We start from the raw sequence: 17,702 nt of genomic DNA, 5'->3' as shown, positions 1-17,702 counted from the left end.
GGTTAGGCAGTAAAAAAGGAGGCTTTTCTTTCTTTGACAGCTAGAACAAAGGACTTAACATTCACAGTATGTGCTTAAGTAGAGCCTGGTAAAAAAATCCCAACATAATCTGACTGTGTCTCTGGTTAGAAAATCCTTGATATATAAGCCCAGGTACAGTCCATCAGATTTTAAAATTTCTTATTATTTAGAAACTTGCTTTATAAAAAGTGACTGGTATCTCAAAATATAATGCAATTAGTTGTAGAGTATTGGATTGTTTCACTGTTAATTGACTAGACTATCTTCTAATCAAGCTATGGCATTTATTCAGAGGCAGTGAATAAAAGCAGATGTTGGCTTAGAGATTCCTGAATCAAGGAAGGGACCATGGTGAACTGGGATTGAATCGCCCACAAGTGATATATTAATATATAGCTGACAGTTGTTCATGTATGTGAACCGTGCTGATGGAAGCCTTTACCGAAATTATTCCTCGACCATCTCCAATAAAATAAGGAGCTGTGTGGCTTTGCGTTGATTTCTGCGAGCTTCCTTGTCTTGAGGGATCTTTTTAAGAGCAGAATTTAATTCACAATAGGCATCTACGCCATTGTGTTGCACAGTCTTACTTTTTTTAAAATGCAGATTCAGCCTGGAATCAGCAGTGCATGCTTTTCTTTATTTCTGTACTATTTCATATGTAGTGACAGTACTGTCAGCACTGCTTGCAGAATAATGTTGGTATCAAATGAAATGCACCAGCAATCACTTTTTTTTTTTTTTTTTCCCTTTTATTGTCTCTTTTGATGTTACTGTAAATTATTGTAAAGTCATATTGGAAATGTAAGCATCTTGGCGGTTTCATTGGAAACTTGGTATTTATGAAAGACTAAGCAAACAGTCAACAGGGCACTGCTTATTTTGTATTGCGAATTGACTAAAGAAGAAATGATGTCTTCAAAAAATGCCCATACATTAAAACTCTGGTGGTGTTTATAGGAATGTACGGATGCATACAGACACTGCGTGGGATTGTGCCTTTATTTTTCTGCAGTTACAGAGATGAGTGAGAGGTTGTCACATACAGAAAACTGCCCACTATTTCAGCAACTATTATGCATATCAGTAACTTAAATGTTATTGCTCCAGCATTTATGGAAGTGGTTAGTTTATGCTTTAATATAAAATACAAATGTCAGATTAAGAGCTGTAGAGATTAAGCTGCTTCTGGTGTGCTGAAATTATGGTACAATGTTTTCATTGCATGTCTGATGCTTTGTTCTCTCCATTTGTCTCTGGCTGTTGATTGTAATTTTATTGCAGTAGGACTCTTTGTGTGTGTGTGCTGTCATTTTCCCTGTTTCCACATTCCTGCTCTCCTTTTCCTTTCCTCCTCTCCACCCCTCCCATTGATGTTACCTGCAGCAGGTGAAGCTTATGGCATCAAATGTGACATCAGGTCACTGCTGTGCATTTTGGCTGCTCTATGCCTTGAGTCTGGCTGGAAATGCAGGAGACCAGTTCTCTTGTACTTTTCAGGTTCCTACGCTTTTAACTTTAAATAGCACTAGAATTGGAGGCAAACATTGAATTACAAGGGTTTGCCACCTGTACTGAGTGCCAAACAACTGAGGAATACGCTCAAAACAAAGACTTATGGGAGCTGTAGTGTGCTCTACAGATTTTGGCCTTCCTGCTTTAGGGTGGATTCTGTAGCAGTTACTTCTGACTCCAAAGGGTGTTCAGTGGCCAGGAGTTTGGTTTGCTCAGCTGTTCCTCCAGGTAGGATTGATAGTTCAGGAGCACCGCTGGACTGAATTTCACAAAATTGCCTTTTTGGTTTGAATGGAAAATAATAAGTGGTGGGTAAGCTAGGTAATTTCATTTGCACTTTGCTGTAGCAGCCATTAGGCTTTGGCTTTTTATGAACTGAACACAAATTTTGGCTCTGTAACCCAGGGGGTTATAGCCTTGTCTGGAAAGCTTTAGCCTCTGCTTACTGGCATTTCTAGGAGCTACTTTTTCCACTGACAGCTGGATATATTCCAAGGACCCCAACCCAAATAGTATCTTAGTTAAAATTAGGTGTGCAAGCCTTTGAAGGGAATTTCCCAGTAGTCCCGTTTACTTTGCTTTACACTGTAGAGCAGTCTTAGAGTGCATGGACTGGTTTCATGCAGGTGGGATAAAGTCTGAAGATGTGCTCTAGAGGTTTACCCAAGGGGCTCCAACTACTAACTGGCCTTTGGTCCATGGGGCTACACTTAACCTAGTCTGAAGTAAGACCCTCTGAACTGCAGATGTTGGGGCTTTAGTACTGAACTGTCTTGCTCTGCAGATGTGCTCCTTTTAGTCCACGTAGTCAGTAGGGTGGGCATAGCTCTGTGGTGGAGCAGGTGCTTCTGTTGCTTCAGCAGGTGTTTCCAATGTCCCCATACCTTCATGGAGCCAGCCATGCCTGGGTGTACAATTTGGCTCTGCACAGACTTTTATTTCAAAGGTTTCCATAGGCAGGGCTGAATGGAAGGTGGAAAAAGCTTTGCTCTGTACCTGTGACCAGACAGCATGTGATAAGGGTTAAAACTTAAACGGAGGAAGTTTAGATTGGATATAAGGAAGAAGTTCTTTACTGTGTGGGTGTTGAGGCACTGGAATGGGTTGCCCAAGGAAGTTGTGAATGCTCCATCCCTGGTGGTGTTCAAGGCCAGGTTGATCAGAGCCTTGGGTGACATGGTTTAGTGTGAGGTGTCCCTGCCCATGGCAGGAGGCTTAGAAGTAGATGATCTTAAGGTCCTTTCCAACCCTAACTATTCTAAGATTCTAAGGGCTAGCTGCTCAACTATCCAACTTTAATCTGAAGCTTCCTTTTACACGTATCCATGTGTTAGGACTTGCAAGGAATTGAGTATCACTTACTGTGTATCTTTTTGGTACTGTTAAATGGTTCATTATTTTATCCTTAAATTAAGGGCACAGGTATACTCCAGTTGCTCGTAATGCCTTCAGTTGTTATCACAGTATATGTCTTTACATGTCACATTTGGATATTACTTGGTTTGCATGTTCTCCTTCAAGTAATTTTGCAGGAGGCAATGCTAGTAAGTGGACTGTAGACACTCTACTTACCAGTCTAATCTCCAGCTGCATTTCAGTCATGTATTCAGGCTCCACATTAGACTCCCTGCTTTCTAGCCTTTCTAGCATTGCTTTAGCTTATATAAGTCTCTCTCTTCTGGAAAATGAATGGTGCAATTTGAACATGATGATGTCCAAGTTATTTATGTGTAGGGAAAGTGAAAAAGGAATGTTGCTGGCTTTTTTCTTTCTTTCTTCTTTACAGTAAGAAAAAAATAAACAGCTAATAAGAATGGTCAGACTTTAGATTTAAAATTACCAATAGAGTATGTGATTAAATAATTCATAATCCCATTTGAAATTTTCTGCTATAGTATATTTTGGAGACCAAAACCATAGATAGCATAAGAAAAGAGAACTCTCTAGTTGAACTAGCTGAAGAAATGCTTTTTTTAATATACAGCAATTTGTAGAATAGCAGGATTGATCCATCTTCTCACCTATCAGCAAAGAACAGACATAAATAAATGTAAATATATGCAGTATGTAGCAAATGAGGTTCTACCCGTAGTGTGATGATTTTCTTAAATGTGTTTTAAGTAATGATAAATAGTTCTGATAAAGTGAACCTTGTCTTATAGGGAAAAATGCATATCAGAATATGTGAAAAGTAGAGAGGTAGCCAGATGTTCTCATATGGTAAATTAAAAATTATGTAAATTGCTTCCTTTGCTCTAAGCTATTACAAAACATGTTCTTTGGAGACAGTGCAGTTCTTACTGCTGTTTAATTGAAACCAGCAGTTAGTGTCTTCCAGGCCTGTACTCTGGGTTGACTTTAGTTTGAGTGGGATGTTTGAGGTGCATAAGGCAATAACAGATTGGGATGGGGGATAATTTAAGGGTTAACTTTAGCTGTTTACACAGAAGTAGAGAGGGACTTTTTGCAAGGGCATGTAGTGGCAGGACAAGGGGCAACGGCTTTAAACTGATGAAGGATAGCTTAGATTAGACATTACGAAGAAATTCTTTACTATGAGGGTGGTGAGGCACTGGAACAGGTTGGCCAGAGAAGTTGTGGATGCCCCATCCCTGGAAGTGTTCAAGGCCAGGTTGGACAGGGCTTAGAGCAACTTGGTCTAGTGGAAGGTGTTTCTGCCCACGGCAGGGGGTTGGACCTAGGTAAGCTTTATGGTCCCTTCCAACCCAAACCATTTTATGCTTCTGTGAAGCAGAAGCTTTGTATAGGGTATCCGTAGGACTGATGCAAGGCAGTTGGCAACATAACACAGTGAAATAAAAGGCTGTTTAAGAGAACTCAGCCTTATTCCAGGTACTTGTCTGTAAAACTGTATGTACTGAATATGCTAAATTCCTTCATTACTGAATACCCTAAGTTCCTTCATTTAAGAACTTCAAATGGGATGTTGCTTTTTTTCGTGTAAGCTGTGTATTAATGACTTGAGGTGAAGTGTCGGACAGAGCACTAAAATATTAGGCCTTTGTGTGTGTAGGTATCAGAGTGTGTGTGTTTTCTTTCTTTTTCTGTCCATCAGTGAGCTCTGTGATTCTGCAAAGGTCTCTTCTGTGTTGGAATCATACGCTTAGAAGACTAAAATGGAGGTAGAAGTGATGTCCTTGAGTCTGATGGCTTATGAATAGCAAAGGCCTTCTGTATCTGCTTTTTGGCTGAAAATTCCTAGAAAATAGGTGGGAAAGGATCTCAGGAGAACACATTTGATCTTGCTGGCTTCAACCTTAGAAACCGTGCCAGAGCTATTCCTGAGAGATGTTTGTCTGACCTGAAAACCAGCACTGGTGGAGATTTCCCGTCTATCCCGAGCAGTTAGTTTTAATGCTTTACTATATGCAATGTTTTTTCCTTGCCTCCTTTACTGCAACTCAGGTTTGTTACTGGGAACCCAAGTTCTGAGGAGAGGTGAAAAGCACTGTATTACAGATTTCTTTGTAGCTTCCTGGTATGTAATGGTACTGGAAGTTACTTCCTTCAGTCTTTATCTCCACTAAATGAAGGAACCCTGCTTATTGCCATGTTTTTTACATTCTGTTTGCTAGACTTCTGATCACTTCTGTTACTTCTGCTTGACCCAGCTGTCTCTTGAGCTGCAAAGCTGAAAGCTGGACTGAGATGAGCCTTATTTGCATGGCTCTTTGCAGCTGGCACTGAAGAGCCTTGATCTCTCCACTCACTGAAGACATCAGCCAGATCAAACTTTCCAGGCAAGGAGACTGAAAGTCGTGTGCTGCAGTGTTCAGCTCAGTGATGCTGGAGCCTCTTGAGACATAACCCCTAACTGCAATGCTGAAAGGATAAAAAAAATCATTTAGTGCTGAGAGGTAACAAGTGGATATGGCTAGCAGTAATACTTACAAAACGCCAGTGGAACAAATTATTTAGAAACATCTGTTAGTAGAAACTAATTGAATACTGTGTAGATTGGAATGTATAAAGCAGGACATAGCCAAGAATTAATGAGAGAGAGAATGAATTGGCAGGTGGATCCCCCTCATCTCTTTTCCTTCCCAAAATAGCCTGTTTCTAGGGCCAGGATGGGTAGAATAGAATGACGAAACAACTGGACGCACAAACACAGTGTAAGCGTAATTATGTTGGAGAACAGTGAAAACGTTGTTAAATGGCTGTAGAGTTGCCTGCTCTCTCAACTCCTGCTTGCTTAACACACAAAGCTCGGTGGTGGATAGTTTGAATAAAACGAGGTGTTTTTATGTGTTTTGGCATTCAGTAGTCATTGGTCACAATCCAGCACTTTTCTGTTTTAAACAGTGATATTTTTGATGGCTGTCTTTGAAATGCTGTACAAATTACAAATGCTGATATGTCCTTCTGGTCAAAGTATGGGCTAGGGAGCTTCATCTGGGCCCAAATTTGAGTTTCCTTGTTGTGGTAGAGATTGGACAACTGTGGTCTCTGAAAAACGCACTGCAGATGTAGTTCAACTTCACTGCTGAAAATGTGTTTCTCCTTTGCAGGAAGAGAAAACACACATGTACATGTGGTTGCTGGGGCAAGGCCTGGACCCTGCCGTAACTTGCGTGGTGATCATTTTGGCTAGAGCCTTCTGGCAGCATTTTGCACCCTAATAATAACAACAACAGGAGTTTACTACCCTGGAACAGTCTGCTGCCCCAGGGAGAAGATCTAGTCTCATTAGTATGTTCTTGTGTTTTTATTCCACCCCATCAGCACAGAAGCAGAAAAGAGATCAGTATGAGCGATAGATTATTGTAAAAATAGATCATTTCACTAAATTAGCGAATATAGACAACCCCTCTTCTTAAAACCCCTTTGAGGATAAAGAAAATAAGCTGTAAAAAGCATGCACAGATGGATGTTATTCTGATAGTAACATGCTGTATTGAGATGTTAAAAAGGAAGGAATGCTAATCATGCAAAATTGTGGGCAGTGAGGTCATGGGGAAAGTACTGAAGTGTAAGGGTTTTCCATTTGCAGGATAGTTCAACTCTCTCTGATTTGACTAATGTATCATCAAAGGTGTTCTGGCCAGGACCAGCCAGGCTTCTTATCTGTCATGGATGTGATTTTTGCTAATATACTGGCACTATACAGAATATATGTCCTAGAAATAATAATTTGTATTTGAAACTGTGTTCCTTTGATTTCTACACAGGGAAAGAAGACAAAGAACTGGCTTATATAGAGAACTGTTTGCTCTAAGAAATTTATAGTTATGGTAGAGTCAAAGTAATCTCTTAAGGACCACTGTTTCTTTTATTGAAAGTTAAAAGTAAATCTTTTTGTTGGATGATAAAATAATCATAATTCAGGACAGCCTGGAATGATACAACTGTTTAAATGCAATAATTGCATGTGCATTTTCTGCTGAAATATATTGCTGAATATGTGATTCTTCAGTTCTTGATCTAATAACAGTGCAGTTTGTTATAAGGTCAGACTTTAAATGTGTAACTGCCATCTAAGACTGTTTTAAAACTGGAACAGCTAAGAGTAGGAGGTGTCTTAGAATTGAATTCAGAGCTAGTTCTCTAGGAAAAAAGCAGAGATTATAACTTTGAACCAGTTTTTTTAAGCCTTACCAAATTAAAACTCTGTGAAAGTGCTGAGGAGCCTGCAGTTTTGTCCTTGTCGTAGAAGAAAGTAGCTTAGCATCCTGCTTGTCTTGTGTTTTCCATTGTAGTGTTAGCAATTCATCCTTGAGCAAAACACTGATATGTTTTATCAAAAGGAGAAGGAACTGCCTGTGAGGTGGATTTTACTTTTTGTTGATTGACCTTTATTTCTTCTTCACGTAAAATGGAACCTTTTTTTGTCACTGACAAGTGAATTTTTATGTATGTGTGGTTTTTTTTTGTTGTTTGTTTTTTTAATTTCTAGCTGATAAATTTAGACGGAAACTGGAAGAACTAGAGAAAGAGAAAAATTCTTTAGAATTTCAGCTTCCTTCAAGGCATCCTTCAGTTAGCAGTTTTTTGGACCGGTTTGTTACCCAAGTTCAAGCCGCGTTGCGCTGGGCTGCTGATCACCGGTAAGTCTGTTGATTCCCTATTATGTAGAATGATGCTTCTGTTTTTCTGCAAGTACAGAATGTAATTCATGAATAAGCCTAATAAAGAGTTTTAAGGACATTCTAGCATATCAATATGGAACTTGTTTGTGAAAATCCCCTCCCACCTTCCCTTTTCTTTTATTTCTACAGTTCTTTTAGAATTGCCCTTGAAAAACATTGATCATGTCGAACTGGTGAATTAAATGGAACTTTTCTCACTGTTAATTGAGTGGGAATGGGATTGAATCCTTGACATGGCAACTTGAGCATACAGCAGCAAGGCAGCTTGAGCAGTGGTTCCCTGTGGAGTTAATTCTGATGCTCCTTTACAAGCAATGAGAGGATATTTAAATATAAAGTAAAAACAGATTCTTTTTTTTTTTTTTTTAATACGAACAGATCTTTGGGAGCTTTCTTTTATGCATCACTTGTTAGGTGGCAGTAATGTGCTCAGCACTGTACAAAGTCACAAAAACGATTTCTCAACCTTCTTTTGCAGGGATAACAGCTTCAAAGATTAGGGGAATGAAGATGCGTTGGATGACCCAAGGGAGGTAGTTAGCTTAGGAAAAAGAAGTTGTCTCTATTTCTAGGTCGGTCTTCAGCTATGCTACCAGTTACTGTTATTAGAAGCAAGAGTATTCTTCATAGATATTGGGAGCTATTCTTAAATGCAGTAACACAAATGAAAGAAGAAAAATCTTTTGTTTTCTGGCAGCATGTACATAGAAAGGCTTCAGTGTGCTAGTCAATACATAGTTCCTGATAGACATGAAAATTGGGTAAAACCAGTACAGATAATAGGATTTCATTGCTAAATTTGAGACATTTAAAGGGTATTTTTAGTCTCCATTTTATAGTATTTAGGAATAAGACAGATTTAAAACAAACTGCATGCCCTCAGAGTTTTTTTACTTCTACCTTCTAAGGCCCTAAGCAGCTGTTTTGCCATTCCTTAATGATTTAGGGTACAACATCTTGTATTTTGTCATTGAAATGTGTTTGCTTTATAATGATTTTGGCTTTAGAGGTGCTGTTGTCTTTATTGTCACAGAAATTAAGTCACTAAAGCATCCTTGAAGTGCATAGTCTGCTTCTTTTTTCTTATATAATGTAGATATAATTTTTGTATAATAATATACAGAATAAATAATATATACATTTATGAAACTAGTGCTGTTCTTTGATTATATCTGTAACCCTTCTGTTTGCACAGGTCTGAGAGCAGTGCCATTCTTCAGGGTCAGATGAATATCCTCTTCACTTTTGTGTCCTGTGCATGCTCCTTTCTTTGAGCTTGCGTTTGTTGTGACACCCTTTCTTTTTCTTGCTTGATTCTTGTAGCCTTTCACACTGCTTTGTTTGTGGTCTGACTCTCTTGCTGATGCAGCAGGCCTGCCCTTTTTAAACACCTGTATTGAAGACAATCTTTCTTTTCCAACAGTATTTTTAGATAGGACAAGATTGAAAACGTGACCACTTATTCATGGAAAAACTTGTAGGCTTCAGTTTTTATTTTGATTCTGAATGTGAACAAAACCAATATACCCAAGATTTCTTCTTTCACTGGAGAATTAGAAAGATGACGAGGCTAGGCCCATATGACCAAATCATTGCAGTTTGCCAGTAGTTAAGCCAGTCTCATCTTTTTGCAAATAAACAACTTTTTAAATAAAAAGTGTGTATGGCAGGTTATTTGTTCAGTACATGAAACTGAAATTCGTGCCCTGGTTTTGTTTTAATTTTAGGTGTGTATTTGGTGTTGACAGGATATTGGGGGCAGGTGGTAGGAGCCAGGTTTGGTTATGTTTAGCTTAGGAACAATACTTAAGCTAAACCTGGGTTCGTGCAATCACCCAAGTTTGGTGAGATCCAAGAGGTCTTGTTTCTGTTTGCTCAGTACCAAATAGGCAGATGTACATGGGGATTTCCAAGGAGGTTCTGAGAATAGCCTGTGTTTATTGTGGAATGTTTCTTAATTTCAACCAACTACTCGGAAATCTCTATTGCATACAGATCTTGGGAAGATGCAGCTTTTGCTAAAAGAAGGTGGCTTCAGAGCTGCTGGCAAGTGTGGCTGGTTGGAGCCACAGCAACTTATAACGATTGTAAGGCATATATATACATAGTGATGACCTAGCACCTGACAATGCAGGTGTCCCTTTGAGCTGTTTTGTTATTACAGAAATACAGTTGCACTGTCATTATGTATGTTTTATTTAAATATTAATGCCATTTATTTTAGTGCTAGGATTTATTTTGCCTTTTCAGTACATTCTTCAGCGCATAGAAAGGGAATAAAGCATGTCTGTCTTCTGATGGTCCTGCAGAAGAGACAGGAACCTCTTGTTCTACACACTTGTTAAACAGCTGTGAATGGGGATCATAAGTGTGTGATTAATTGTGCTTAAACTAGACTTGTGATGCATATTTTGTGCGTGGCATGAATGCATTTGCTTTGCATGATTACAGTGGGAAATCATGCTTCAAAAACATTCTTTGAGACATAGTGGGTCTTTTTTTTTAAACAAGATCTTGAAATGCATCTGTACCCTTTATGTGGTAATGCACTTGCTTCTATAGAGATGGACACAGAAATACAATTGGCCTTACAAGCATGCATGCCCTTATGCAGGAACATGCAAGATGAAAGGTTTGCATTGCTTGCAGGTGCATTTTGAGAGGCTGATTATAGACTTGACACTTAATGTAGTACAGTTATTACCTTGGGGTGCAATCATGCAAAGATTTACAGCTGAGGGTTGTACTGGCCACTGTGAGGAATCCCACTGACTGCAATTTTGAAAGAACTTGCTGTGCAGCAGAGAAGTAAAATTTGGCATCGAGAAGCAAACACTCCAGATGATCTCTAATGTAGTCACCGAAAGCTGTCAGAAGCTGCAAAAATGGCTTTGGCAAGTTTCTAAACTTATGTCTAAGAGAGATTTTTCTCTGTATTGATAGAAATTACATGCCTTAGTTTTGTCTCTTTCAAGGCAGTGATGGATAAATTTCTGAAATATGAAAAAGCTGGAGGAAGCCTGAAGCTATACAAGTTTTCCTTTTTCCTTCTTCAGCGTGTTGTAAAAACAGTGTAAATGTTTGAGATAATAAAGGAAGATATGCCAAGGAAAAATCTCTTGTTCTCTAACTATTTCCATTTAAGATGTAATCATTCTGGTGATGGAGTGTTATGACTCTGAAGGTAACATGTAACATTCTGATCTATTTAGTCTTTGAGATGTCGGTACTCGACAATAATGCTAACTTTTAGCTTTTTTCATTTTTCTGAAGTGTTAGAAATGAAGAAACGCAAATTTGGCATGAAAACGAACATAGACTTTTGAGATCCACTTACCAGGAGAGGATGGAGGTTTCAGCCACAAAACGAAACCAACTTTTTCAAGAAAAGAAGTGGTTACAGGTAACAGGACTGCAAAGTTCTCTAAGAACCAGTGCTGTGTGGGGAAAAGCTTGTAAGCTGTCACACAGAATTCAGTACATTCATTTTAATAGTGACTTTGCTTCTGTGCAGCAATTAGAGCCTTGGCTGTAGTCCAGTTGATATCTAAGTGATGATTGGAGATGGCAGCCACAGGAGCTGAGTTAATCTCATTATGGAGAAGCAGAACTGCAAGGCTCAGTGGCTTGTGTGCATGCTTTAACTTTCCTCATTATCTTTTAAAGTGTTCTATGTTCTAATTTGCCATTTTATTGTTTCACTGATCTCCAGAAATTTTTATTCAAAGACAAAATTTTCATCCGATTCTGGTTAGAATTGACTGTAAATACATGATTTACCAGCTTTTGTTTCTGAAAGATGGTTGATGCATTTCATAAGGATGAAGGAATCAACATGGAAATGTTAACATTTGCCAACAATAACTTTACATTGACATGTGATGTCACAATGTGGTAGTTTGGCAAATGGAATGCTTTTAAGATGGGTTCTGTCCAATTTTTAATCTGTAAGTCTTTTCTGCAAAATTTAGCTCTATTCACTGTCCTTCAAAAAAATCCCAATTTACTGGCTAGTGCATGTACTTTGCTCCACCTCCTTGGCGATCACATTTGGCAATGTGACACTTTAGAGAGCTAGTAGGTCTTGTCTTAGAATCTCATTATTTTTGATACTATTCTTCCTTTGGTGGTTCTGATAGTATAATCATCTGTTTATTTGTATACACACAAATATGTATATAAACCCCAGAAAGAACTAGAGCGAAGTATCTATTGGTCATTGCAAAATCTAACTTCAATGAAGAAATGTCTTTTCCTAGTCTTCACCTTTGTACTGTTTAATTTATTTCATCAACATGTAAGAGTATAGTTCAACATTATCAGCTTTCAGAGAGACATTTTTTAATAATGTAGACGTCTAGTCAGCTACCCTAAGATATTCAACTGAAAACTGCTGTAGTTAAGACTCCACGCTAGGTAATGTTTTTATACATTTTCAGGTGAATCTTTATTACTGTGTAGTTATACTAGGGACAAATCGGTTGCGTTGTTGCACAGGCATGCTATTTATGAGCATTTGATAAAAATTACCACTAATTTGAGCTTCTGGAGAAAAAGGCTGACCTCTGTGGCATTTGATGGCTCTAAAGCACCCCTTAAGGAGTACTCCTGCCCAAAATTTCCTGTGATCTGAAAACATCAGTGTTGTTTGTTTTCATTTGGCTCCCTGCCCCCCCTCCTCTCCCCCCACTTTCCTTTCCTTTCCTTTTCCTTTTACTCTCTCTGTTGTTGGTTCTGCATTTTGTCTTCAGGGATTAGAAAGCATGTGGAAGTATCTAAAATTTACATATTAATGTTTCTGCTGTAATCTGTGCTTCATGGAGAACACCAGCCCGTAAGTGAAGCTGGAGGTTTACAATCAGTACTGATTAGCTGTCATGTTATAGAAACCTCAGTCTAAACTCAAATCCAGAAAGTACAACTCCATCTTATGTTTAGTGAGCCGAATATAATCTGCTGCTCCATGCTGAGGCTTTAAGTCCTTTTTATCTGTCCCTGGAGGCTGACCGAGTGCCCATTAAAAGCTTCTTGGCATTTCTGTAAAAGAAGGCAGAAGAATTTCAGTTTACTGACTAAAATTTCCATTCTCCCAAGAATGCCTGTGAACTATTCCTGATCAGAAGAACTTTCTCTCTGTGAATGCAGATTGCGTGCTTCTGTTGTAAAAACATTTCGGTACTAAAAGTGCGTTTGTAAAACCAAATTCTGTTTCTCTCCCTTTCTGTTCCCAGGTAGGTTGCTTATTGGAGTGATTGCAGTTACTATGTTTTTACAGAGTATGAAGGTCTTTGTATTAAGTAGGGCCTATGAAGATTTTGGCAATATTCCCAAACTGGTAACAGAGACAGAATTGTCCTTTGTGCACACTAAAAGCCTAATTTGAGACTGAAAGAAATAAAACTGATGTTTTTTGGCCTGCTGACCTTTCTGTCCTTGACAAATGCCTGTGGATTGAAACATGGGCCACCCTGTTCTCTTGTCGCTAAATCTAAAACCAAAAAGGAGGAAAATAATTAATGAATTTAGCATGCCAGTACTAATATAAATTGCAATTTTGGAGCCAGTCAACCTTTTAAGATGCTAGGACTGTTTTTTGTTGTTTTAAGTGATACTCAGGGAGCTTATTGCAGTGCAGCAAACCTGAAAGTACATTTGTTGACAAAATGAGCATTAGAGAACTAAATTTCACTTAAAATACACTGAAAATATTAAAATCATATGAAGGCTTGAAAGCAAGGTACTCAAAAAGCAAGTAAGTGCTTAAGTCGGTTATCTGTGCATAGTATGTATGCTTTATGAAAGTGTTTAATTATATGAACGTGCCTCTTTTTCTGGATTCCTGCTGTGCATATGTTGTTGAGGATGGAAAGTGCTTGTTTAGATATTCAGAATACCATTTTTATCTTCATTACTCAATATTCGGCCCCATTTTACTGTGTGTCACTCAAACCCTCTTCGATTCAGATGTATTAATTTGTGAATGGGCTCTTTTTACAGCATTAATCAACATGGCATCAGAGTGATTCAAAACCACTTAATTTTGTCTCCATCACATTGATTTGGGTGATGAGATACTCTTATTGCCATTTTACAGCTAGAGAATGAAGAAGTGAATTGCTGTAAAAAGCTATATAGTTGTTTCAGAGGTCAATTTTGTAATGCCTAATTATTTACCCTGTAAACAGTTTTGTTTTGAGGTTGTTTTGGTTTTATTTTTTTTGTTAATTTTTCTTTTTAGCTGGACTGAATATAATCAGAGTATGGAAGCTTTGGTTTCTGTTGAGAGTCTATAGATAGCATTTTAGAGACCCCTCTTTCTGGTTCTATGGAAGATGGTGAGCATTCGGTCTGCGACTGTGTGTGGGGGTAGTAGTTTAAGTGGCTTGCAAAGTTTCACAGAAGCTGTAGGAAGTGTTAGGAATAGAATCGATTTTCCTGGATGGTATTAAACTACTTCAGTAGCAAGTAGTTATCCTTTTTTTGGTTTTTTTTTTCTTTGTTTCTTTTCTTTTTAGCTTCACTTTTAAATTGTGACAAATGAGCCAAGGGCTAGATATTTAATATTTTTATGAACTTGTCAACCCTGACTCCTTCATGAAGTGCTCCTTCCTACGGTGCAAGCTACCTGTTGTCTTTCCAAGGAAAAATTAGAATGTGCTTTTGCAGAAACTTCAGAACCATAATGCATGGTATTTGAACCTCTAGCAAGACAAGTGCAACTGAGGTTTGAAGCTGTGGTCATTTTAAGTCAAGGGAGGGATTTTGTGCTTTTAATTTAAGTTAAATGCTAATAATCAAAAGGACTTGATAGAGTCAGTGATTTGCAATTTACATCCTGATATTGGATTGGAAGCCTAGAGAAACCGTTGCAGAGATACTCTGCAGGAGGACAGATATACAGTTGATCACATTATCTGTCAGTCTGTAGCAAGATTCTCTTGTCATGGTCGAACCGAGTTTTTGTTTTACTTAGAAATAGCTCTGTATTTTAAAGGTAAAAGGTGGCTGATGAAGAAGAACCTGAAATTTGATGTTGAAATGGAGGAGGAGTGTTCAGATTGGGAGCACTAGGGTTTCTAAATATGATAAACGTAAGAGTTACTGTGTGTCAACAAAAGAATGTCGTCTTATTTAATGTGCTAAATTGGAGAACCTTAATTAATGCTACCTTAGAGACTTGTACTGTATTTTTCTAAGAGCAGAGGGGTTTCTTTAGCAGGGTTCATAGTAAACTCAGGTTTTTGTTCTCTGCAGAAGGAAATTGAAGACCTCCGAGCAAGACTGGCCATATTGGAAGCAAAAGATCAACAGCTAAGAAGACAAATTGAAGAACAAGATAGGCTTATTCAGTCACAGGACTGTGAACTGGCTGCTTTACTTGGCTGTGTTTCTTTGAGAGAACTACAGGAAATAAGCAAGGCTGTGGGTGACACTTTAGCATTGTCTTATCAAATTCCATTCAGTCTGGATCTTCCGGGGACACTAAAGAGGTATTAAAATTTCAGCATGTTGTCAGTGATGTAGAGGCTTGTATCCTCCCAAAATAATGTTGAATTTGCTGTCAGTTGTTTTCTTCATAATTATGCCAGTGAACTAGCTGAATTCAGATACTTTAAAATTTTCTAAGAAGAGATGTTGAAGTTCTAATATTAATATGTTTTCTCAGGAAGAAAGACTTTGTAATTATTTGCAGGTCTTGCACTTAATTTTTTTATGGTAAAGAGCCACTTACAGGAAGCATATGTATCCATTAACTGCTAATACCTATCATCAGTTTAAACTTTTTCTTGTTTAACTGGTGGATTTCCCCTGCCACCCCTACCCTCAGCTTGGCAATTGCAGTAATTACAACATGTTTCTCATAGCCTGGAAGTCAGTACTAGGCATCATCTGAATAAATATTGGAGATGCTTCTTGCTTCAGTGAACTTCCAATAGTAATAAATTCTGAGTGTTAGGCTCAGACAGTGGGCTTCAGGTAGCAGGGGAAGGATGCAGCATGAAGACTTTTCAGGTCCCTACCCTTAAATGCACAGTGTATGGTTCCTTTAAATGAAAAAGTAGCTACTTTTGGTAACCTTTTGGAAATAACCTCATCTTTATTTATGAAAGCAACACAAGTGCTCAGAGCCTAAGCTGTACTGGCAGGTAATGGGATGTTGGTGATGGAACTTTGAAAGTGTTGTGTCACCAGGACAAAATAAAATAACTTGCATTTCTTCCAGATAAGCAATAGCTACATTTCTTGCCTTTTTTTTTTTTACTCCCTTCATGTTTATTGGATTTAGTTTGGTTATATTAACGTTCATAAGAAATGGCTGCTCATGTGTGCTAATTTATACAGATATTTTTATTTGAAGTCAGCAGAACATTTTGTAAAGGACATATTCATCTCTTTTTGGGTTTGGTTAAAATTTTAAATTAGGTTATGGGAAATATTTTATTGAATTAAGTTTAGTTTGTTTTAATAGTATCTTATACCTGTGTTTCTGAGATTGAGGAATAAAAGGTCTCAAGCAGTCTGTCAGAACCCAGGCTTTGATTTGAGTTTTCTCTCAGTTTTATATTTATTTGTGAAAGAATATTCAAATTCTTTTTCCTCTCACATTGCTGATGCAACACTTGAGTTGCCGTTAACTCTTTGGGAAATGATTTAAAGATGAGTTAAATTAGTACTGGTTCAGGAGGAACTTGCTCAGAGTTCTTCGCTTGCTAGCACCATGAATAACACAATCACTAGAGGGAAAACAGGCACTATTGAAAGTGGGTTCAAAATTTAAATGAAAATTTAGAATTACTTTGTTTCCTTTCTGTTCGTTTTTAAAAGATGCACTGAATGAAACTTTTTTGGTTTAGTTTTGTTTGTTGGTCAACTCTGTGTCACCTGGGACAATGATTGGGTGCTTCTGCTGTCTTTACCATACCTGGAATTCTGCTATTGGAAGTGGAGACAGATGAATGCTGGGTTGGGTTGTGCAAGTAACCCCACTCAGGCAGTCATCTGTGACAATCTTTGGGAACAGTTTAAATCTCCTATAGCTTATAGCTAGGTGTTCTTGTCAAACCCTAAAGCTTTTTCTGACCAGAACTAATGGCAGTGGTGTAAATGTCCACCTATGGCACGGTCACTTGGAAGCTAGAGTCCTTGGTTCAGAACATGGAAGCTCTGCATTCAGGTGCTCTGCAGCCTGACCGGATCTGAACCTGCCATCTCAGAGTAAGCTCTTACCTGCCAAGGATTTCAATGTTCTGGCAGTAAGCATGTTCCATCACAGTTCTTAAGTTGGGTCTTAATGTATCTAGTAATGCAAAAGCAGAAATCTGGCAGAAGGCTAGCAGGCAATAGGAGCCCTTGCTCTGGGAGAGTGAAAGTGGGGAGAATTAATGATTATAGCACTCAGCTGAGATGAGGCTGATGTGGTGGTCATATCTGTCATATCTGTTGGGGGATTTGGCAACTGTCCCTCAAGACTGATAATTTTTTTTTAAATTTTATATTTTTCCCTTCTTCTTTACAACTTCAAAGTGAGCTGATAGGAATGCGTCACAACATGGCTGATGCAGTCTTTCAATGAAGCAACGTACCACTCACTGTCTATTCAGCAGCTTTCCTGTCTGCAGAAGATGGTGGCTTGCTCTGAATTAAAAACATCTTGTAAGTGTTTTCTGTACCTGATGTGGCTTCTTGGTTTTGTACATCCCATTCAAAATCTGCTCAGGTGTTGCATATGCTGTAGCTGCTTCTCTGTTGAGAAGTGCACAAGCTGTCTTGGGACCACTGACTGAAATCCCCAGTCCAACTGTGTGACTCAACCACTTGACTTTATCATACAGCCCCTTGCTTGCCTTTGGTTTTCAAATCTCTTCCCTCAGCCACAGAATCATAGAATGGTTTGGGTTGGAAAAGGGCCTTAAGATCATCAAGTTCCAACCCCCCTGCCATGGGCAGGGACACCTCACACTAAACCATGTCACCCAAGGCTCTGTCCAGCCTGGCCTTGAACACTGCCAGGGATGGAGCATTCACAACTTCCCTGGGCAAACCCATTCCAGTGCA

The 17,702-nt window shown here is 38.6% G+C and overlaps 1 protein-coding gene across 1 annotated transcript in view; it reads left to right on the top strand.

The window, feature by feature from the left end:
- Positions 1-17,702, top strand: part of DISC1 (DISC1 scaffold protein) — a 175,371-nt gene that overhangs the window by 25,841 nt on the left and 131,828 nt on the right. The window contains exons 3-5 of the mRNA XM_080615550.1: positions 7,454-7,604; positions 10,920-11,049; positions 14,901-15,136. Coding sequence (XP_080471676.1) covers positions 7,454-7,604; positions 10,920-11,049; positions 14,901-15,136 — 517 coding nt within the window. The remainder of the gene's footprint in view (positions 1-7,453; positions 7,605-10,919; positions 11,050-14,900; positions 15,137-17,702) is intronic.

The sequence above is a fragment of the Psittacula echo genome, assembly GCF_963264785.1.
Source record: "Psittacula echo genome assembly, chromosome: 4".
Classification (NCBI taxonomy): domain Eukaryota; kingdom Metazoa; phylum Chordata; class Aves; order Psittaciformes; family Psittacidae; genus Psittacula; species Psittacula echo.
Note: the sequence above shows the minus strand (reverse complement) of the source record. Positions and strands in the feature narration are given on the sequence as shown.